The sequence below is a fragment of the Mus caroli genome, unplaced genomic scaffold (assembly GCF_978045245.1).
Source record: "Mus caroli unplaced genomic scaffold, Mus_caroli_1 scaffold_8, whole genome shotgun sequence".
NCBI classification, from domain to species: Eukaryota; Metazoa; Chordata; class Mammalia; order Rodentia; family Muridae; genus Mus; species Mus caroli.
Genome location: NW_028227263.1, coordinates 22,871,713 through 22,895,707, shown reverse-complemented (window position 1 = coordinate 22,895,707; position 23,995 = coordinate 22,871,713). Strand labels below are relative to the sequence as shown.

General features: G+C 39.2%; 1 protein-coding gene across 3 annotated transcripts in view; it reads left to right on the top strand.

Moving 5' to 3' along the window:
• The first annotated feature begins 3,969 nt into the window (after positions 1 to 3,969).
• Positions 3,970 to 23,995, top strand: part of Rbbp6 (RB binding protein 6, ubiquitin ligase) — a 32,499-nt gene continuing 12,473 nt past the window's right edge. For 2 of the 3 annotated variants that reach the window (XM_085841344.1, XM_021169083.3), the window contains exons 1-9: positions 3,971 to 5,222; positions 9,888 to 9,987; positions 12,542 to 12,578; positions 16,917 to 16,961; positions 18,935 to 19,023; positions 19,139 to 19,238; positions 19,581 to 19,720; positions 22,500 to 22,672; positions 23,849 to 23,952. In XM_085841344.1, coding sequence (XP_085697470.1) covers positions 5,057 to 5,222; positions 9,888 to 9,987; positions 12,542 to 12,578; positions 16,917 to 16,961; positions 18,935 to 19,023; positions 19,139 to 19,238; positions 19,581 to 19,720; positions 22,500 to 22,672; positions 23,849 to 23,952 — 954 coding nt within the window. In that variant the 5' untranslated portion in view covers positions 3,971 to 5,056. Of the gene's footprint in view, positions 5,223 to 9,887; positions 9,988 to 12,541; positions 12,579 to 16,916; positions 16,962 to 18,934; positions 19,024 to 19,138; positions 19,239 to 19,580; positions 19,721 to 21,508; positions 21,623 to 22,499; positions 22,673 to 23,848; positions 23,953 to 23,995 lie in introns of all 3 variants that reach the window. The other variant, XM_085841345.1, reaches the window with a different exon arrangement.

Here is a 23,995-nt window from a genome sequence, read left to right as displayed (position 1 = left end):
GGATTCCAGCTTTTACTGAAGACCAGCTGAGACGTTGAGCCTCATGGACTGCGCAACGTTGGATTCTTGAACTTTCCATTCATAGTCAGACATGATTGGATTATCTGGAGCACGTCCTGTAAGTCATTCTAATAAATCCCATAGATGTAAGTCATATATGTATGTATATATACATATATATATAGAGAGAGTATACATATATATGCATATGTGTATATATATGTATATACACACACACACACATATATATATATATATATAGAGAGAGAGAGAGAGAGAGAGAGATTCATACTATAAGTTCTGTTACTCTAGAGAACCCTATCTCATACAATGCTCTTTACTTTGCATTGAATTCCCACTGGGAATTACTTGTATTTGATACCATGTCCAGGTGCTCAATGGGATCATAGCCAGGTTTTCTTGCATACTAAACAAGCAAGCAATCTACCAGTGGAAGGGATTACACAGAAAGCCCCAAATTCAGTAGTGTTTCTAAAAATCTAAAAGTGAGCATCATCTTTATCTGCTATAAATCATAAAATATAGCTACTAAGAAAATTCAATCTAGGGCCGTTGAGATGACTCTACATGTACTGGCACCTGTTGCTAACCCTGACAATCTGGGTTTGATTCTCAGGGCCTACATGGTGGAAAGTGAGAACCAGGTCCTACACATTGTTGTCTGACCTACACATCAGTGGTGACACACGCCTTTAATCCCAGCACGATCGAAGCAGAGGCAGGAAGATCTCTGAGTTCTAGGCCAGCCTGGTCTACAGTATAGCCAGGGCTACACAGAGAAACCCTGTCTTGGAAAACAAAACGAAAAGTTCAAGGTCATCCATCAGTAGCTCCACAAAAACAAGTTGAAGAATAACCTGGGCTGCACGAGACTCTGTCTCAAAAACAAAGTCTGAAAAAATTGTAACAAAGTGTTTTTGTGTTGCTGGGAATAGACTCAAAGGCGGCACATGGAAGCAAGTAGTACGCTAACCATTGACCCACATTCCCAGCCCATCCCCCTCTTCCCACTTTTTTGGACAATAGATTCCAGTGCAAAGGTTGGATACTGTGTGATTCTCATTATGTAACGTTTTGGAAAAGGCCAAACTATGAGACCAATTAAAACATGAGTAACTGCCCGGATTGGTGGCCCACGCCTTTAATCCCAGCACTCGGGAGGCAGAGGCAGGTGGATTTCAGAGTTCGAGGCCAGCCTGGTCTGCAAAGTGAGTTCCAGGACAGCCAGGGCTATACAGAGAAACCCTGTCTTGAAAAAAAAACCAAAAAAAAAAAAAAGATGAGTTACTGCAGGAGTTTGAGGTTGGTTGGGAGGAGAGCATCAGAGCTGCCGGTGAAGCTCAGTGTAAGAATGCCAACTCCTCATGAAGGAGGCCCTATATACAAAACAAAATTCTTTATACAAAACAAAAACATTGCCTGTTTAAAGCAGAGTGAACTGTGTTGTAAATTATGGACTTCAGCTAATAACAATAGAGTGATACTAGTTCCTCAATTGTAGCAAATTACCACACTAAAGCAAAATGGTAAAACAAACAAACAAACAAACAAACAAACGTCTATGAAAAGAGGGCATTTCTGTGGTAGCTGAATGCTTACTCCTCAGTGTGTCTGAACATCCAGAAAACAAAGTCTCTGAGGAAGAATAAGAAGAGCTTCGGCATATCCTACCGACTGCATGATTCTGAGACACAAATTCCTCCTCTGATTAGATTCTGACACCTCAGGGTGTGGCCCAGGGATCAGGTGTTGGATTTGGTAAAGGAATTAACTATGGTGAGGAGTTGTAATTCTTACCACAGCCATAGCCACTCTTACCAAAGACCTCTCTCTCTTACCAAAGATGAACTAGTTCCCTAGTTCCTTCTTCTGCAACTCTGTCCTCTTTCATTCAGTTTTTTTGCTTTTTTTGTTTGTTTGTTTGTTTGTTTTTTAAAAGATTTTATTTATTTATCATATGTAAGTACACTGTAGCTGTCTTCAGACACTCCAGAAGACAGAGTCAGATCTCGTTATGGATGGTTGTGAGCCACCATGTGGTTGCTGGGATTTGAACTCCGGACCGTCAGAAGAGCAGTCGGGTGCTCTTACCCACTGAGCCATCTCACCAGCCCTGTTTTGTTTTGTTTTTTGGTTTTTTTTTTGGTTTTGTCTTTTGTTTTGTTTTTTGTTTTTTGAGACAGGGTCTCACTCTGTAGCTCTGGTTGGCCTAATGCTCTGGAATTCACCAAGATCAGTCTGCCTGTGCCTCTCAAATGCTTGGGTACCACCATGCCTGACAGTCACAAGGGTTTTTAAGAAAGTCACCAGAAACTAATCACTTATAAAAATTAATCTATAAGTGACTTATATAAGCTGTGCTTCTGTCTCTGGGGTTATCCCTGATGGTTAGCTAACATTGCCATGGTATTTCTATAGATAACATCAAAATGTACCTACAGTGTCCAAATACTCTTTCAAGATTTAGGAATGTCACAAAAATCGGGGTAAATTTCATGCTCTTAGCTGAGAGAATGGGAAAGACCAACCAACCAACAAAAACCCAGTAACACTGGCACTCTGGAAATTGAGGCAAGAAGATTGTGAGTTCAAGACCAGTCTGGGCTACATAGAGAAACCTCAGAACAAACAAGCAAAAAAAAAAATTAATAAGACGGGCAGTGGTGGCATATACCTTTAATCCCAGCACTTGCGACGCAGAGGCAGGCAGATATCTGAGTTCGAGGCCAGCCTAGTCTATAGAGTGAGCTCCAGGACAGCCGAGGCTATACAGAGAAACTCTGTCTGGAAAAACCAAAACCCAAAACCAAACAAGAAAATTAATAATAATAATAATAATAATAATAATAATAATAATAATAAACAAAAGAACAAAAAGGTATATTCTTTGCAGTTAAGAAGAAAATAAAGGCCCAAATCGATGACTATCTTAATAAGACGGCCTTAGGAAGGCGTTTCTGACAAGATGATTGACTTAAACCAAGTCAGAATCTGAGGCATTAGCATTCAGGAAGTTCCTGAAAACTCTGCCACCTCTTGGATGTATGATTTTGTTCTCAGTTGCTGAACTTCCTTGAGCCTAGCCTGTAAAATTCAGAGAGGCTGGACATCGGACACTGTAAATGATAGTAATTATACGGTTTTAGAGTAATTTTTATTATTTATGAATTTATAAATGCGATATGTCCCGCATGCCACAAGAGAAAAAGAATGCCAACCCTCCTAAGGGACTTTGTAATTTAAAACGGAATGAGGACCCTGCAACCCAGCAAGCATTCCCTTCTTTGAAAACTCGAAAAATGTACGGCTGTTGGTTTTAGGTTTCTATCTTATAAGTTGGAGATATTTTTTGCTGTTGTTTATTTGACATTTATTAGGCCCCCTGTATTGAGGCACAAATATGCCAGGCATGGTCTTAAATATGGAAATATATTCATGGATCTAATTCTTTATTCTCTGACAGCGTCTTTGGGAGAACAGAGTTACTTCCGACCCAGGAGACTGGGCTCCAGAATTTGCAAACATCAGTGGTCAACGCGGTGCCTAGTACAAGGTAAGAGTCGGACACAGCTCTTAAGATGCTGCTGGTGGTGATGATGGTCCATTCTCACCAGCAGCTTTGGAAGAGCTCAGGGTATACAGTCTGTTAGGAGAGGAGTTGGTGAGCAGCCATCACAGTAATGAGACTTGTGCGTGGGTGAAATTAGCTGTTCACCCCCTCCGCACTTTGGGGCCTCGGCCGCTTGAGCGCCCCTTCCAGACCCGCCCGGTGGGACGGTCCGCCTCCCCCTCTCTGCGGACCCACGTAGTTTCTCCTGTTCTCCGCGTAGCCTCAGGTTCCACGCCGCAAGTCACAAAGCGCCGGGTCACGTGGGCGGGCCGGTGCGCTTTGTGACGCAGACGGCCCCGCCCCCGGCCCGCCTATCGGCGCACGCCCAAGCCCCGCCTCGCGTGCGCCGCCCGTGCAGTCCCTGCTTAAGAGACCCCGGAGTGGGGGCGCTCGCCCGAAGCCAGGCCGCGTCCGCCATAGTGCCTGGCGCGGAGGTGTCGTCGGCGCAGGGTGCGGGCCGGAGAGCGCCCGGGGTTGGGGGGGCAGAACAAAACAAAAAAATAATAATAATAAAGAGGGAATCCAGCGACGCCCTCGCCGCCGCCCGACCGTTTCCGGGCTTCCCGACGCGGTCGTGGGCTCAGAGGCGACAGGAGCGGGAGCAGCGCGAGGAGCAGCAAGAGGAAGAGTCGGGCAGCTTCGGTGGTGTCCCCGGGGCCAGCGAAGCCGCCTTCCGGGGCCCGGGGTGGTGAGGAAGGGCCTCGCGGCCTAGCTGGGCCCCGCACCGGCTTGTGTCAGGCGGCGGCGGGGGGGAGGCGGAGCCGAACCGGGCGGCCGCTGGAAGGCCTCTCCTCCGCCGACCGCGCGATCTCGGCCTAGGCCGCGGGCCGCTCGTGGCCTCCGGGGAGCAGGCGCCAGGGTGTGTGTGCGGTGGGGGCCTGGGCCTGGGGACGCCGACGCCGGTCGTCCGGAAGCCGGGAGGAGGCGAGAGGCCGCTCGTGGACTCCGGGCCTAGGCCCTCTCCCCGCAACCTTCTCCCGGGGCCTGGGTCACCCCCATCCACGGAGAGAGACTAGCCGGGAGGTGCGGCCGCTATGGACCCCTGACCCCGCGGGGTCATTCGGACTCTAACGTGTGGACTGACCGCTACTGACTGCACCGCCTGCCCCCGTCTCCTGCCGGCCCTTAGCATGAGCGAGTGGGACCCAGCCGGGTGACATTGTGCCGGTTGGCGGATCCTCGATTGCCCCTTTTCCTGTCTTGCTCCTCCCTCATGAAGCGATTCTGAGTACGGGGGGGTTCCGGATTATTGTTCTCACGGACCCCCGCTTGTGGTTGGGGGGGGTATTTAATCTGAGGCCTTAGGGTCCTTCGTTGTCTTTTGAGTGTTTTGTGTGTGTACATATTTTGCTCTTAAGTTTATAAATATACATATATTGAGAGTGTCCACGTCTCCTCGCTGAACCTTAGGAATCTTTTGCCACAATGTCCTGTGTGCACTATAAATTTTCCTCTAAACTCAACTACGACACCGTCACTTTTGATGGGCTCCATATCTCCCTCTGCGACTTAAAGAAGCAGATTATGGGGAGAGAAAAGCTGAAAGCTGCCGATAGCGATCTGCAGATCACCAACGCACAGACGAAAGAAGGTAAGAGGCACACGGGCCGCAGATATTTATTGGGGGGGAGGGGGGTGTCAAGGTTGGTATTTTAAGTTTCTTGTTACAGACTTAACCACCATTCTTACTCGTTGTCATACACAGAGTTTCATTGATAGCCAAGGATTGCAGCACCCGACCTTGGAGTTTCACTGGCCTTCTGAATGCTGGGATCTGTCTTACCTAGCAGGCTGGTTCTCAAAATGTGGCCCCACCTCCTCCTTAATTAAAGTTTTTTAAACAGTGGGATTGGGTTGAAAAGAGAAAAGGGTTGTTATCTGAGTCTGTTGGGTGTTTGCCTTGTAGCCGTTCCCTAACTTGTTTTTTCATCCGGAGAGGAAAGCCTGTGTAAGGTTTCCCATTGGTTAAAGCAGCAGTAGATATAACTTGTTTGCTAATCTAGCAGCGTTTTGAAGCTGATAGCAATTGTCCACTGGCCTTTTATTTATTTATATGGGGTTGCTTGTGGAAAAGGTATTTTTGAGGATTTAGTTAGTGTGGAATTGGTTTTGTATTAAAAAAATGTTCTGAGGTGTAATTCCAGAATTAGTGATATTTACTCAAAAGTTTTATTCTGTAGGCCAGACTGGCCTCCAACCCCAACAACCCTGTTTGAGCTTCCCAAGTGTGGGGAATGCAGGTGTTAGACCACACTTTAACTGTTAAGCAATTCAGAAAAGTTTCAAAGTGCAAGGCCCTGGGCTCTTCATCCAACACCACCAAAATATATGTGTGTGTGTTTTTCTAAAAAGAGTGCTACCATGTGTGAATAGAAGTAAGCCACTGATTATAAAATTTGAGTTCTTCATTTTAAAAGTAATAATTGGGTCTAGGTCCATTCGTCTGTCTGTCTGTCTGTCTGTCTGTCTGTCTCTGATAGTTTTCTCTGTGTAGCCCTGACTGCCCTGGAACTCAGATCCACCTGCTTCTGCCTCTCTAGTGCTGGGATTAAAGGTGTGCACCACCTTGAACTCGGATCTCTTGCCTCTCCCTTTGAGTGCTGAAATCAAAGGGGTGCACCACCACCCCTGAAAACATAACAGTGCTGGGACTTGAATGGTGGCAATGTCAGTCTTCTCTGACTCTAAACTTGTTTTGTTTTCTTTTTCTCAGGGTAGTAATGCTTATTGGATGGGCTCTATTAGACTAGACTTCTAACATTCATTGATAGTATGAGAAGAGAGTTCTAAATGGAGTTGTTTTTATTTATGTTATGGTCTTAATTTTTGACCTGGACTTCTCTACTTAGATCAGGCTAGCCTCTGACTCACAGGTCAGCTTGCCTCTGCCTCCTGAGTGCTGGTATCAAAGACATGTTCCACCAAGCTAAATTTGATACAAGGTGTGGGATGGGGTTTTTGGTGAGGTTTTGGGGTGTGGTCTCATCTCAATAGTCTGTAGTGTGGTAGGTCAACCAAATCTTGTCAGGTAGAAGACCAGTTTTTTATTTGTAGTACAGACATGCAAATTATAATACTAAAAGAATATTGTCCACTGGGCGGTGGTGGTGCACGCCTTTAATCCCACCACTTGGGAGGCAGAGGCAAGCAGATTTCTTGGAGAAAAAAAAAGAATATTGTCTGTTTTTCTTAAGTACCTTTTTGATAATTGTATTTTTTGGTAATTTTACTTAAGAAGAGGAAAGGTTGCTTATGGTATAAGCAGCTAAGAAATAAATCTTTTTTTTTTTTTTGGTTTTTCGAGACAGGGTTTCCCTGTATAGCCCTGGCTGTCCTGGAACTCACTCTGTAGACCAGGCTGGCCTCGAACTCAGAAATCCACCTGCCTCTGCCTCCCAAGTGCTGGGATTATTGTCTGTTTTCCTTAAGAAATAAATCTTAAGTCCACCAAAGGCAACCCTTAGTGTTAAAGTTTACTTTATAAAACACATGGCTTTTTAAAAATTTTTGGCTACATTGTTATATAAATGCTTCTTTAGGAATGAGAGGAAAGGTGATATAAATGAAATTAGAGGGGATATTGGACAATTATCATCTACACAGGTTTCAATATATACAATTGAATCATTTGAAACTAGGCTTTTTCCATCTTGCTGATGACCAACATTTAAAGGCAGCTTTTTGACTGGAGTAAGTTGTGATTCAAAAATTAAGTTTGGTGTTAGGTTGGTTAAGAAAGAGTTGTGAGAGCTTTCTTCATTATGTGCACTCAGGTTAGGGAGGGTATTGTTAGGGCACAGAAAGGCTTAGTCCTTAGAGGACTTAATTGTTCTTGTAGAAGACCCCATTTGTGTTCCCAGTGCCCACAGGGCAACGAAAAACTCTTAGCATCTGTCCCCTGGGCCCCTGATGATGACTTCTGGCTCCACAGACAGCAGGCATGCTTGTAGGCACAGAAATAGGCCAAGTTTTACAAGGCAGTTGAATAAGAATTGTACTTGGTTTAGACTCATCTAGTGAATTAAAGGTTGCAAAAATAAATGGTTAGAATACTTACAATTTTTAAATTGTCTAGAAGTTTAAGTTACTGATATACCATGTTTCTGTAAAACATTCCCTTAGCTATAGAAATCTATCCAGTACCAAGGACCATGAACCCTTGGTAATTAGACTTAATCCTGCTTGGTTCTAGACTGTTATTTTACAATGAATTCCAAATGGTCTTTGAAGAAAACTTTTGAAGGCTCACCACCAAAAGTACACTGACTCTTCTATCTGTCCAGGAAATTTCATACTGAACTTGGTTGATTTGGAAGCTGAGTATGAAGGGGTTATGTTTGTTTTTATCCTTACTCTGTTCCTTAAATTCATCTTGTTTTTCATTCTATCCATGACTTCTCTGTTTTTAGACAAAACATACACTGATAAGCTTTTTTGTTTTTTCTTCCTGGTGTGAAGTTAAGTGCTCTATCACTGAACTAAATTTCCAGCCCCTGATCCTTTTGAATCTGAAGAAACTACTTGTTAAGGATTTATAAGTCAGGGACTCTTGGGCTTAGGAACCCTGTAAACCCAAATACCCTAATTGGCCAGCGGGAACCTTATATCTGAGGGGCGTTAGGGCACCTGACCTTATTACTGTAGTACAGTACTGTGTTGATCAAATTAATTTGTCATTTGTTCTAACTAGATCTTGCTGTATGTAATCTAGGTTAGCCTTGAACTCAATTGCAATCCTCCTGCTTCAGCAGCCTGGGTATTGGAATTACAGGCATGTTATCATTACCCCACCTAACTAATAAGTTGTCTTTGAAAGTTTTGTGAATACACTTGAGGGTTGTTAAACGTAAAGAAACAGCCAAATGTTTGACACTCTTTAAGTTTGGATTCTAGAATTATTAAACTTAAAATACCCCAATTTTTTGATTCTGATTTTTCTTATTCATCTTGCTTGGGATTGGAAACTGTCCAAAATAACGATAGTCTTACGTGCCTACATCTAGGAAAGTGCATCGTTTTTGATCGGATGTCTGTGAAATAGAGTCAACAGCTGAAAGAACTCTTGCTTGGGTGATGTGCTGTAGAACAAGGAATAACTAAATGCGTGGTGACCAAAAGTTTCAAAACTGATTAAAAGCCTGAAATGTGTGACATAATTGAAGGCAGCAAAGATGACCCACTTTGTTTTAGATTGTGGGAATAAGGGAGATTTTTGCATCTCTTAAATTTTTTTTTTTTTTGATAATTTTACTCATGGTTTCCTTAACTCTTTTCACTATACTTAAGGCTCACTTAATTTCATTCTTACAGACTATTATAGAGATCCTCCTCTTGATCTGCTCAAAAAGTGATATCCACTTGCTAAAGCTGTGATCAGAGAAATTTATGTGTAGTTCTTCTTTCACCATCATTGCAATATTCATACCATGAGCAGCCTTCACAACATTGTTACTAATGCTGGCTGTCACTGGACCACACAGCAGCCTTCTTAGTGACTCATCTGGTTTCTGTTCAGTTTGTCTCCCATGCAAAAATATCAGAGCAGTGTAAATTGTCATCACTTCATGTAAAATCTACCAGTGATTTCCTTGTTTTACATGGAAACAGTATAAATCAGTATACAGTATAAACTTAATATTTTATGTCATTCTTTAATTTCCTTTAACATTGCAGTCTTGTGTCATTTGTTTTTCCTCACATTGTTCTTTCTCTGAGTAACTATTCTTTTCATTTACTTGTGTGAGTCTGGCTGGCTAGTCAGTCTTTTCATTTACAAACTTAAGCCCTTAAGAGGGGCTTTGTTTAGAACGACATTCTATCCAAAGTGTTAGTCACTGTCCATTCTTTATTTTTAAAAACGAAAGATCATAGTTTCATGTTTGTCCTATCTTCTCTAGAGTAAGCTACATGAGAACAGGGGTCATACTATTTAGCTCATATTTAAGGACCAGGGAGGTGCACTCATTTCAAGGAACCCCATAGTTTGTATGTTAAGCATTACTTGGTTAAATGAGCTTGGACTTGAGTTACTCAAGGTCACTTCTAGAGCCAAGGACCTGACTGACCATATTGTATCAGTGGAAGGAGCTCACTTAGGACTGGGATAGTCTAACAAGAGTAATTCCTATGCAAGAAACGTGAATGTTGGTGTTCTTGTACTGTAAGCTCTCATATTCCTAAAACTGAAGTTTGGTTAAAGTTTTCTTATTCCTGAGTACTTAGACCCCTGAATAGAAATTTGATTCTTTGTTTACAGAATACACTGATGATAATGCGCTCATTCCTAAGAACTCATCTGTGATTGTCAGAAGAATTCCTATTGGAGGTGTGAAGTCTACAAGCAAGACATATGTTATGTGAGTATAAAAGCTCATGCATTTATACAAATAGCCTATTTTAAAAGCTTTAAAACATTTTACTAGTATTAAAATTTTATATCATGTTAATCAAGAAAACTTGAGTAGGAGTTTGATGCTTTTTTTCTTTTCTAATTTTCCCCCTCGCTAAGTAGGCAAAGTTTATAGTTAAGGGAGCTATTACCAAGAAACATTTTTGTTCCATAGGGAGTGTTTTCACCACAAAAATGATCGTGTCATAGAAGACTGTTTTACATAATTTGACAGTATCACTAGTATTAAGTAATGCCAACATAAGCTTTTTATCAATTCCGGTTTTGGCCTGGAGGCCATAAAGTATATAAGATTCATAAGTATAACATGAATCAGGCTCATATTTGACTTCATTTATTGTCTCATACTAGTGGGACTTTGAATAAATTGTCTCATCTCAGGTTTTTTTCTATAGTAGGGTTATGAGTGCAACTGGCAGCACTACTCAGAACTTCTATCCACCAGAGTCATAATTGCTTATAGAGCACTTTTTTCTTAAATATAAGCCATCTGAAGATGTTTTAAGGTATAGGATATTGCAGAGTTTATATGAAAGTCCATGCTCTTTTCTGTAAATGATTTGATCTTTTACATCTTTTTATCTATGGTGGATGAGAGTAAGAATCTTATATCCAATATCCCATAAATACCTAGGGATAACTGTTGTTCTAACTCTTCTATGAAGAACTCAGTAGTGCTTGGCATAGGATGAATACCTATTATTAAAATAAAATCAGGGCAGTCCTCAAGAGTATTTTAGAATTTGTATTTATTAAGGAGACAAAACTATATCCTTCATTATTAAACAACTTCACTATTATTAATGCAGTACTGAGGATTAAACCTAGTCCCTTGCTTGTATCAAGCATTCTACCAAGGAACCACATCCATAAATCTTTCTCCTTTTAGTATTCCAAAACAGGGTCCAATTGTTGTTCAGGCTGGTGGTGGTAGATTTGAATCTATAGCTCTTATGACTTTGAATTTGATGCCCTGCTGCCTCAGCCACATGAGTAGTTGAAATTACTGTTCTTAACCACTGGGCATGGTCATCTCAGAAGTTTTATATTGATAGCAGAAATACATAAATAAGGTAGAATTATTTTCTGTGTCTTATTGTGAAATTACACTTGCTGTGTGGTTTTTAAAAAAAAAAAAACATGTATCAAGCAGGGTATGGTGGCACATGCCTTACTCCCAATACTCAGGAGGCAGAAGCAAGATCTACTTAGCGAGCATCAGGATGCCCAAGGCTACATAGCTATAGAGAGACTTGGGTTTTTTTTTTTTTTTTTTTTTTTTAAACGTAATAAATAAAAACAAGTATCAAATATTTCATCTCTGAAATTCTTTTGGTACTTAGAAACTCTTGAGGAAAGAAATAATTTAAGTCTATGGCCATCTTAAAGTGCTTCATTTAAAATTGCTTATTAGTTTTTATATAGAATTTTTTGATAATGTTTGCCTCATAAAATGCTCAGTTTCAGCAGATGATAGAAAGTTCAAGTTATTTTTGTCAGTAGTTCAAAATCATGTGTGAACTTAGATGCTGTCTAGTATTTCTCTACAGGAATCCTTAGTAAGACCTCATTTCTGATCTCCCTTCTATTCTATTCAGGCTAAAGAAACTGGGTTTGTTTATATGTTCTAGCAACAATTTGTCCTATTATATATAAGCATGAAATGGATTAAAATACTTTCAGACTATGTTGTATTTTCTAGACATCTTAAATTTTGTTAAATACTTGCTTACTGTTTTGAAATGTTTTTCTGAGTTTTGAGACACAATAGCCTTGGCTGTCCTTGAACTTAAAGAGATCCACTTGCCTCTGTCTCCTGAGTATTAGAATTTAAAGCATTTGCCACCACTTTAAAATATTTTTTTAATTAAAATAATCATTATCTGAATTTGAAAGCTAGTTTTGAGAACTGAAGTCTATCAGAGATCCCATTTATAAATGTACCAGCAGTGGTTTGCTTAAGAAACTGGGTATGTGGAAATTTATATCTAGGTATACGGAAAAAATGGAAAAGACTACTTTCTAAATCACTATAAGTAAAACACAAAGCTCATAAATACAGTACCTTCTAGAAAGGGATATGTCAGAATATGATGTCACTTAGAATTTAGAATTCCTCTATGTGGAATTTTTTTCTTTTTTCTTTTTTTTTTTTAAAGAAACTATGAATGTATCTTAAACCATAAACCATTTGGAAGTAGTAGTGATCAAAGTCGCTTACTCTGGATATCAGAAATTCTGTTAGAGCTTTTTTGGTCAAAAGTAATTATATTCCTCAAGATGTAAAATTAGAGCTATTTGTCAGTAATACATGGTGATGCACACATTCTAGCACTTGTGAGGAAGAGGCAAGAGGATCTGGCCTTGACTGTATAGTGACTTCAAGGCTAGCCTAGGCTAAACGAGACTACATACCCACACAAATGTATACACATATACACATATGTACATGAAATTCATAAATAGCTAATGTTAGTTTTTGTTTCTGTTTTATTTTTTAGAAGTCGAACTGAACCAGTGATGGGAACTACAAAAGCAGTATGTAAAAACACAATCACCCTTTTTCTACACAATTGCTTTTACCTTTATAATGTTTCAGTGACGTAACTCACTTAGAATACCCACTGACCATAGCACCCACTGTAAATAAATTGTATTTTGATGACAGTTCAGTTGAATATGGATATAAATGTGGAATAATTTGCAGTTACTCTGTAGAACTGGGTAATTTGTACCCTTTACTGTTTCCTATTAAATATGGCAGCACTCTCCCTCTATGGCACTGTTGTACAGTAATGTATGATCCTTCTAGATGATGGAGGTTTAACACTGAGAACATGACAACATGTTCTGCATCTGTCTGTCTATAGTTAGTATTTTGTATGTATGTACAGGCTGTTTTGTGCTTTTTGTTTCTTGCAATAAAAAATTGTTTGGAGTGTATATTTTGCCATTTCCACGTTGTTTCACTTAGTTTACTAGGTTTTTTTCCCTGCTTAATTGATGGCTCTCAGAAATGGATTAGCAGCATGCAGAACTTAACATTATTTGATCCTTTCTCCAAGTACAAACACATAGTAGTAGAGAGTTTTTGAGAGACTGATGCAGCCTTAGAATCAGTTTTGCTTTTATTTGGTGCCTTTGTACTATATAGAACAGACTGAAATTGCATCTCCACCACCCAGAGTGCATAAACATGTCAGTGATTCTGATGGCTTATGCAGTGGATACACAAGCTAGAGAGTTTCTCTTCCTCAGAAGACACCACTGCTTCACTAGTTATAGATCATCAAAAGCTGTATTGTACCAAAAGCAGCCCCCAGTAAGTAACTGGGTCTGTAACATCTTTTTGTGATTACAGATTAATCCAAAGTATGAAACTCTTTTGACTTTGAGCTTTTAAGTAAAAGCACCACTTCTAAATTGTGGACAGGCGCAGAACACAGGGCTGTCCTAACTGGGTCTGTAAATTTAATGGTTCTCTATAAACATTTTGCTGGTCAGACTTAATACTTGTACACAAAAACACAGTATTTGAAATCTTCACTTAGAAGTCAGGGGTATTGCTTGCTACTTCATTTTACTCTTTTAAAATACTACTGACATTTGTGTATGAGGCATTTCACTAACCTTGCATCATTGGATCTTAAACATGATAAGTAGAATATCTCAACTTTGAACTTGTTCTCTCAAGTATATGAGCTTTAGTTCCTGTCTAACTAAATACAGTTATTCAGAGTTTAAAAAGTCAGTGTTTTGGGGGTTTTCCCCACTTTTGGATAAATGAGTTTTTTGGGGGGGAGGGGGAGTTGTTTTTTACTCTTTGGGTTTTTTGTTTTTTAAAGCATAATGCTGTAAAAACTGTCCAAGTCTCTGTTTTGCTGGTGATTGGTTTAAAACTGATTTTTATGTATCCAAATGCTAGCACAAATTAGAAAAACTGTCCTGGTGACTGTAGTAGCTAATGTAACACATTTGTATAAACTTTTTTATATAGTATTTAAATTAATTCAGATGAAGTTTTATTTCTTGAAAATAATTATTTCCTTTTTGTTTATTAGCATGTGTATAAACACAGGTCACATGTTCATAAATAAAGTTAACCTTCTTTAGCCTTGTGTGTTCCCTGGCATGTCTGTACTACATTTATAAGAAGTTTATTGTAAGCTTATTCAGATTTCTCTCTACCTTTTAGTGCCTTAAATAGTTTTAATTTTAGATAGAATTAAGTGAGATGGAGACACAACATGATCTGTTGTCTCTATTTTTTTTTCCCTTGGGTGCTTTGTTGACATTCAGGATCTCGGAAACATGTTCATTATCTAGTGTTCATAACTTAGAAATAAGGATGGTTTAGGTATACTTATACAAAATAGAGATCCTGGACAAAATTTTAAAGTTGTGATTAGGAAAAGTATGTTCATATACTTGGGGTTTTTTATTTTGAGATTCAGCTCTTGTAGCTCAGGCTGGCCTCTGTATAGGAGGCTGCCCCTGAGTTCTTGAGTTTTGCCTCACCTCCCATGTGCTGGGACTGTAGGCTTGTACCACATCATGCTCAACTTTTTTTTTTTTTTTGTCGTTTTGGGTTTTTGTTTGTTATTTTGAAGACACCAAGGTCTTGCTGTGTAACAATCTAGCTGGTCTGGTACTTGATATGCAGCCCAGGCCAGCCTGAACTCATGGCAATCCTCCTGCCTCGGCCTTGCAATTGCTGGTATAACACATGTGGATCACCACATACCCTGTGCATTTTTGGTAATTTAAACCAAGTCTGGTTTAAAGATGACTATCTGTTTATTTCCTAAACCTTAGTCATCCTTCCTTCAATGTTGGTCTGGTACTCCAAAGCTAAGATGTTCTGGCTAACTAAACATTGTGATTACATTGTTTGGGTTCTTTTAGTTTCAGTCACATATAATGGCATAAACAGATTTCCGGTTCTTGCTCCCTGATACAGAGGAGGGCTAGTCTTAGTGATATCTGTGGTGCACACTATTTTTGGAAGATCTTTTAAGTGTGGCAGATTTAACAATTATACTGAGAAGTCACTTTCTATTTGTATTTTAGGAAATATAAATTCTAACATTTTTCAGCCAAACTTTGTGAACATTTTTTACTTATTTCTTAATGCCCTGCTACATTTGATCTCTTAGATTAAAAGGTCATTAGATAGTATAGAGATTTTTTTTGGTGGAAACAACCATAATTAATACGCAGTTTGTGTGGGAAACCACTTTGAACTCAAGAAGTCCATAATAAAAGAAGTGGAAGAGAAAGCAAAAGGGAAAAAGGACAAGAGAACAGAGGGATAGCATCAGTGTTGTTAGATATGCACCAACAACTGCTCGCTCAGACCCTTGTCTGTAATTCCTGGAGATTTAAAATGTAGCCCTTTACAAAGAAACTTGAGTAGCTTAGACGTCCTTATGAATAAGGAGACTTATATTTTTTTCTAATTTTTTCTTCAGATTAGTCCTTAAGTAAAAAATTTTGAAAGTGAGCAAGAAAACTCTTGCTTGTGCATTAGTGGTTATACATTAGAAATGTGAGTTTAGTACACAGTGAACTCTGCAGTCCTGAAGTGTGGAACAGAGAACCGTTTATTTGGATAAACATCCGAGTAATGATACTCAACAGACTAAACCCAAGACATTGGTAAGATTTATTTTCAGATAGAGTCTTGCCACGTAGGTCATGTTGACCTCAAACCTACTACTTAGCCCAGCTCTGGAACTTGTGGGCCTCTTGCCTCAGTTTCATAGGCAGGTTCCACTGTGGCTAGCTAAGACATACCTTAAATTTAGCCAGACAATAAATATTCTTGTATTGTAAATACAATAAATAAATTCTTGTATTTATTGAATTTGTTCTATAGTGGGCACTGGAAAGGACTTTATATTGATTTATATGGATTTTAGTTTTTGTGTTTTTAGTACTTTTTAGAAGGATATTTGAAGACATTTTCCTTGAGACAGATATCCTATTGAAGTCTGTCCATTCCAAAGAATTCTGACCAGTAACACATGAGACACTTATAACATTGAATAAGACACTAAATAAGGAGATTTAGGGATACCCAGAAGTTAATTACTAAAAATACATGCAGACAAGCACCTTTTAAAACGCAAAATCATTTAATGGGATCAAGTGAAAGAACTTTAAAAAGGTTAACATCGTCCTTAATCTATCCTTGTCCAGTTGGCTTCTCTAAATGCTAAACTCTGTCATTGTGTATGACAACTCTTTGACATTTTCCCAGGGTACCTTTTTGGTTTATCTTTCCTATTTTTTTCCTTTTTCTTTCTTTGGTTGCGGGGAGCGGGCTTGGGGGTGGAGTTGGCTTAGCAGTCTTTTGCTTTGATAAAGAAACCTGTGGTTTCTTGACCAGAGGAGCTATTGGACAGGGAGGATAAACAGACTGAGCAGTTAAAAGGAAAACAGTAGGGATTGCCTGGGAGCTGTTAACCTCACAGCAGCGAGCTAGGCCCCAAAGAGCTGCTTGGTTTTACAATTAAAGAAAAAATGAGTTGTGCTTTTTTTTTTTTTTTTTTAATTCTCTTGCATTGTATATTGTGAGCATTATCAGATTTTAGAGATTATTGAAAGACATGGGACTCAAATTGTAGTATTGAGTCACAACTTTTTTATCCTCTTGAGTGTTCACTGTATATACATAAACTTTTAAACTGGGTATGAAATGTAAAAAAAAAGATAAAATAGCTTAAGCATATTTTCAGGTTTCAAACAAAATATAACAGTCTTTAGAGAAGAAAATGCCCAATATATGACATTAAGTGGCTTTAGGGGCTAAATAATCACTTGTAGCTGTTTTCAGTGTGGACCTTGAATGTGTGTTTAATTTTTTGTGAACAGATTGATGACTCTTCTGCATCTATTTCTCTGGCCCAGCTTACAAAGGTATATATATATATATATATATATAATATATTCTTGAAAATATAAGTCTTTATAACATTTTAAGGATGTGAAGCAGTGTTTTTAAGATGGGTGGGGAGGATGGATCTTTTGAGTGCACTGTATGTACTGTTGGGCCGTGCTGGCCTGAGAAGATAGGGGTACCTTGGTCAGCCCCCGCATAGTGCTCATCTTCAAGACTGAAGAACCACGAGAAGCTACACTTAACCATTTTCCCCCCTTTACACCATTTTGTTTAATTAGACACTGGAAACTAACATAATTCTGGAGGAATCCCCTAGTTTTGGCTGTGAATTATGTGGACTTCTTTTAAAATAGCCACAACAGAAGATTTCCTTTCCATGGACAATTGTGTGGTTAATTCTTGACATTTTTAATTGATCCCACCAAGGTCAATATTTTAAATGTGGTACAGTTGTTTCTTTATGCTTTAGACTTGTAGTCTGTCCGCATTAGAAAAATTTAAACAACGTAATTTGTTTGAACACAGACTACATGAATTGTGTTAAGTATGTACTTATGATGCTGTTTGCAGGAATATGAGTGTGTATGTTTGGCAGAGAGCCAAATTGTTCCCTCCTGAAATCACTGTATACGCCATGTTGTTTGATAAGGTTGCTTACATTTATGCTCGATAATGTGTATCTTCTGTTTGGGAAAGCACTAGTGATGGATTCCTTTTTTTTTTTTAAAGACAGTATATTTTAGATTGCAGGGTGTGTCTTTAGAAGAACAGAACAGGTAGAATTGAGGGCTCAAAAGGATTTTCAAAAATCTTTTTTCCCCTACTATCAAGAAATGAAAAGTACGATTTAACAGCCAACATGAGAAGAGAAAATGAAAAGTTACCCTTTAGTGATGTCCCTATCTTTTATCCTTGACTTGGTTGTGGGGTGTGTCCTTTTTTCTAGGATGTATCCTTAAAAGATGTCCTGATAACAAATTGCTACTTAAGCTCTAGTCCTAAGAAAACTAAATACTAAAATTAATTATCCTAAATAGAGTGGATGAACCATGCTGTCACTGTCTAGTGGAAGGTGGTTTAGCACAGAGGTCATGTCTTCGGCAGCTTACAGTCCCTGCTGTCTGTGTTTATGTGTTGTGAGGGCTGGGTTTCAGGGTTGCTCTTTTCTACTGTGGTTACCTGACTGGGAAGAGTTGGGAAGGTTTGGAGGTTTGGGGATTTTTTTTTGGTTTTTGGTTTTTTTTTTTTCTTTTTTGTTGTTTTTGTTTTTAATCTATTTGTAAAATAATGTTTGGGTTCAAACAAATTAGTTGTTGAACATCTGTAATCAGTTTTCTGTAAATGTTACTGTTGTTCCAAGTTCTGTTAATATTAAGCATTGTGTGTATTTAAAATTAAAATAAAGTGTTAAAACTGGTTGCTTGTTTTGTGGATGAATGTAAAGATAAAAAAACCCAGTGAGTGAGTGACTGGTATGAGCGGTAGGTGCTTGAATATCCAGGTTATTAGAAAGTTACTCCCTTAGACCCTGTTTATATCTAGACTTATTAAAAATAAAAGTTCATATCTGTAGTTTAAATTTTTGAATGCTTAATGCATACCTTTGAACTTAATGTACAAGCTGACACCACTAACCAGAAGCCCTCTGACTTGTAGTGTATAGTAATGTTAAGTCATTTACCCCACCCTACATTCCAAGTTCTAAATGTAAATTATAATCTCAGTGCTGTGACATTTAACATGTGTTTTCTTTTAATCTCACCTGGCCTTTAATGTAAGGTACAGACAAGGTCTAAGGTTTGAATCTCCCAGAAAGACTTGTGCAGCCTCCCAAGCTCCCCTAGACAGCATAGAGTGATGTAAGAATGCCCAGTGCTTACTGTTAAGCACAGCTCGTTTAGAAGCTGCTCTGTGTAGAATGCGTGTTGTCTTTGCTGTGTGGTCTTAATGTGTTTCTAATGTGTGTGTCAAATAATTACCTGTTAAACAGACTGCCAATCTGGCTGAAGCCAATGCTTCTGAAGAAGACAAAATTAAAGCAATGATGTCACAGTCTGGCCATGAATACGACCCAATCAAGTAAGTTCATAAATACTATTATGCTATAGGAACTTTGGGGTGTGTTTGCCCCCGCAATCAGAAGCATTATTTTTCCTAAGTCTCTATGTACATATGAATTCTTTTTCCTTTTCAGTTACATGAAGAAAACTCTAGTAGGTCCACCACCTCCATCTTACACCTGCTTTCGTTGTGGTAAACCTGGTCATTATATTAAGAATTGCCCAACAAATGGGGTAAGTTCCATATAGAAACTGATACATACATCTAGTTTTTCTTAGAATTATTTAACTATATTTACCATGGTAAAACTCTCCTCCATTAAGATGGTAGATGAGCACAACTTCTGGAGTCTAGGTTGCCAGGACCAAGCCTTGGCTGTCATGTAGAGGAGAGCATGTTCCTTGTCCCTAAGTCTTGTTTTCTCTGAAAGAGTGCAGATTAGTACCTTAGCTCACATGGCCGTTCCTGTGGGGGAGGCATCCCAAGAAAAAGTCATTGAGAAGCGCTGTATGAGCTGTTGGCAGACATTACTAAAGACTGTTCTGTCTTCCTTTCCTCTTGCTTCCTCCAAATAGGATAAGAACTTTGAATCTGGTCCTAGGATCAAAAAGAGCACTGGAATTCCTAGAAGTTTTATGATGGAAGTGAAAGATCCTAACATGAAAGGTGCAATGCTTACAAACACTGGAAAATATGCAATACCAACTATAGATGCGTAAGTATGCAGCTTAGCTGTGACCTGTGGGGACCAGGCAGTCCCAGGGTATAGTGTTTCAGACTTGGGCTTGTAACTTGGCTACTCGGATTCCCTGGGAAGTTTCCATTCCAGAATTGTTCATTTCCACATGTTACATTTTTGTGTTAATTCTGAGAGGCTGCAGTCTGCTCCATTTATGCAAATTTCAAATGAATTTGGGGACTTTTGTCATTAGTGAGTGCCACTTCCCTTGTAGTCTTCTGATTTTTTTCTTTCTGTCATTTCTTTCTTCCTCATTCTCATACATGTTCCTACATTTTCTTAACATAAGATGTTTCCATTTCCTAAGTGAATAAAACATGTAATCATTGTGAGATACAGGAGTGAAAGTACAGTAAGGTAGCAAGGCAGCTTAACTGCAGCAAGACACTGAGGGCATTTGGCTAGGTTTAGCTATGTCACTTCATCTTCAGTCTAAAGTAGGCTTGCTTTATAAGTCATGATTAGCTCAGCCAGCTCTCCACAGTGCCTTAGTGCTCTTTTGTTTTCTTTTTGAAACAAGAATTTGTAGTTCAAGGTAGTCTCATTATGTGTTCATCCTGCCTCCACCTTCCTTCCTATTATTGGTGTTGCATGTGTGCACCGGTAACCAGACCAGTCAGTCCTTGGTGCTTGTTTTTATATACTTCCAGATTGTATTTTTAAGCCAGTTTTTTTTTTTTCCTTCTTAGGGTGTGTGTGTATCATTGTGCCTTTGTGGAGGTCAATACAACTTTGTGGAGTTGGTTTTCTTGTAACTTTATAGGAAGTCTGGCAGACAGTTTACCTGCTGAACTGTTTTGTTAGGTTCCTCATAAGCCAGTGTTTAACAAAGGAACAAACAGAAGAATCTGGTGGTCTGATTCAACTTAGAGTCTTATATATATAGATCTGCTCTTAGTAATGTACTTGGCTACTTTCTTTTACTATCTTCTACATCTTGAACACACAGATATATTAAGTATTCCTCTAGGCTGTGATTCTAGATTCTCTACCAGGAACCTCCAGTTTTTATTTAGAAATTCTGGTAAAATCCTGATTCTGCATTGTTAAACTAGCTTTCCAGAAGATCACAAAGTTGAGATCTGAGAATATCCTTTGATGCTAGGTGTCCATATTCTAAGAGACGGATTAGTTCCCTGGCTTTGCCCACAAATGTTGAGGTGTAGCATGGTTAGCAGATAGGGTTGCTGCAGAAAAGATGTAGCATTTAGGGAAGTCTGTGTACTTGAATATTCAGATGGTTTGCAAAGAAGAATGATTGTCCCTCCACTCCAGCCCCACTCACAGGCTCTGCTCACTCCTCTGCTTTCATCAGCCACCATCCTGAGTTCTCTGTGGTTCATCTTATAGCAGTCTGTTGTGATGCTATATCTGTCTGATTCAGAGACATGTCATAAATGCTGTGGAACAATTTTAAATTGCAATTGATTTTTGCAGTCAATTTAAGAGCAGACTGCTTCATCTATATCATGTAAAAGTTCTTAAAAAAAATAGAAGTTTGTATTGGAAAAGTTAAATATCACCTGTGAAGCCTAACTAATAATTCATTGCTTTTGAGTCCTGGGGGAGAAAAGCCCATTTGTGTCAGACACACAGCCCATACTGGGGAGAGATGGGAGCCCAAATATTTTAAATGAGACATTCCCTCTTTCCACTGACACCACTGATAAGCAACTCAGACTCTTCTTCTGTTTCTTTTTCTATCCTCTGTTTTCCTCCCCTCCCTCTTTTTTGTTTTTCCCTTTTTTCTTTTCTCTTGGGCAGTGGGAGACTCCTCTTTCACAAATTGGGAACAATGGGGCATAAGCAAATTGATACTTATTTGTGGAATCGTGGTGATGTCTATGGAGCAGCTGCAACACAAATAACACACCTCAGGTACCCTCCTCCATCCAGTGAGACTATTTCATTTCAGCACTGAGATGAGCCCATCCTGTTCTAATGAACAAAGGTTTCTCTAAGAAGTCCTATGGGCTACAGCTTTGAGTATGGAGAAGTGGGGGGCTGTAGAAGCAGCAGAGGCAAGTCTGAGAATAACTTTTGTGTGTTTTTAAATATATTTAATTCCTACCACTCCTGGGGAATGCATTTCTACAAAAACACTGGACCCAGAATGTGTAATGATGTGCTCTTTCATATTTGTGTAATGTATTATGATGATTAAATCCTGTTTAATTGACTTAAGTAGACTAATCTTTTAAAGTAGTTACAGGCAGATGATTGGTTACATAGTTGGGTTGAAGACCTGGTTATAGATAATACAGTTTCATCCTGTGGCATTAGTTTGGTGCCTGCATGGCTGTTACAGAATGCTAGAATGTGGGAGAAGGTGTTTTTGGTCTTCTTGCTGTTGGTTTTTGTTTGTTGGTTTGTTTGATTGACTTTTTTTTTTTTTTTAAGAACCACTTAGTAAAGGAAAATTGTGATTTAGGGTATGCTTCTAGTTCAAATTCTGTCTGGTTGGCACATAGAAGTTCTGGTAGCCTAACATGTACCCCTGGCCTTTACTTCCTAGAGTTAAGGATTCTAAGATCCTTTTAGTTTCTTTTAAGTGTCTCTTTTGTTTAATTATTTGTAATTCTGTTTTGTGTCTATGTTGGATAGATATAACTGCCCTCTGACACTGAAAGACATGCTTGTGTAAACACAGTCATTGTACTGAAATTGTCTTCCTGTTATGATATAGTATAACTGAGCGTAGAGCATGGCTTCTTTACCTTCTGACAATCTTAAATGCCGAAACTGTCTTTTACAGAGAGGCCTATGCAATTGGGAAGAAAGAGAAACCACCCTTCTTACCAGAGGAGCCATCATCATCTTCAGAAGAAGATGATCCTATCCCAGACGAGCTCTTGTGCCTCATCTGCAAAGACATTATGACTGATGCTGTTGTCATTCCCTGCTGTGGAAACAGTTACTGTGATGAATGTAAGAGATTGGGACCCCTTGTAAAGATGTGTCTTTCATGTTTGGATGGATGCTTGATTGTTTTCAATAACTGTCTTTTTTGCCTTTGTTAATGAGTAAAAATAAGTATATTTTTTTAGCTTAAGCTGGCTTTCAATTTAATTTCTTCCCTGATCTTCTATCATTACTTTTTAACAAGACCCTTAGGATTGTGTGTGTGTGTGTGTGTGTGTGTGTGTGTAAGTGTAAGAGAGAGAGAGGTGAGATTGATTTGCCTGCCTGTATGTCTCTGTGCTGTATATGTGTCTGGTGACTTGGAAGCCACCGAGCAGGCTATGGTGGAATACCTTGGAACTAGAGTTATAAACACCTGTGAGCTGCCATGTAGGTGCTGACACTGAACCCCAGTCCTCTGTAGAGCAGTAGTGCTCTTCACCACCACTGACCCCGTTTAGTTCTTTGTTTACTTTGTTTTGTTTTGTTTTGTTTTGTTTTTGGTTTTTCGAGACAGGGTTTCTCTGTATAGCCCTGGCTGTCCTGGAACTCACTTTGTAGACCAGGCTGGCCTCGAACTCAGAAATCCGCCTGCCTCTGCCTCCCGAGTGCTGGGATTAAAGGCGTGCGCCACCACGCCCGGCTCTTGTTTTGTTTTTTAATGCTAGCTTTTGTTAAGCCATTTTAAAAACTAAAGGCATGTAAAATGTTTGTTCACTCTTCTGTAGACTTAGTTCTGGTTTTTTGTTTTTTGGTTTTTTGTATAATATTTTGATTGCTAGCTTAATAAGGATGAGTATTTGTTAATGCATTTTCTGTCTGTTTAAACATTTGTTTGAGGTCCATATATGGTGACACTTTTTTTTTTTTTAACTCAAACACTTGGAGGTAGAGTCAGGAGGAAATCTTTGAGTTCAAGGCCAGCCTGGGTTACATAGTGAGACCTTGTCTCAAAAAAACATTTGGGGCTGGAGAGATGGCTCATCAAGTAAGTGTTGGCTGCTGTTTCACTGGGCCCGAGTTCAGTTCCCAGTACCACATAGCAGCTTACAATCATCTTTAACTCCAATTCCAGAGGATCAGACCCTTCTTGTCAGTAAAGTTACTTTCCTTTGTTTGTTTGTTAGTTTATTTGTTTGTTTTTGAGACTTAGGCCTGGGAGGTGTCATTAGCTCCTCGTGTTTAACATCTTATCTTACATAGGCATAAGAACGGCACTCTTGGAGTCAGATGAACATACGTGTCCAACATGTCACCAAAATGATGTTTCTCCTGATGCTTTAATTGCCAACAAGTTTTTACGACAGGTAGCTTTTTGTACCCTTTTTTACACAAAAGTATCTCTAGCAT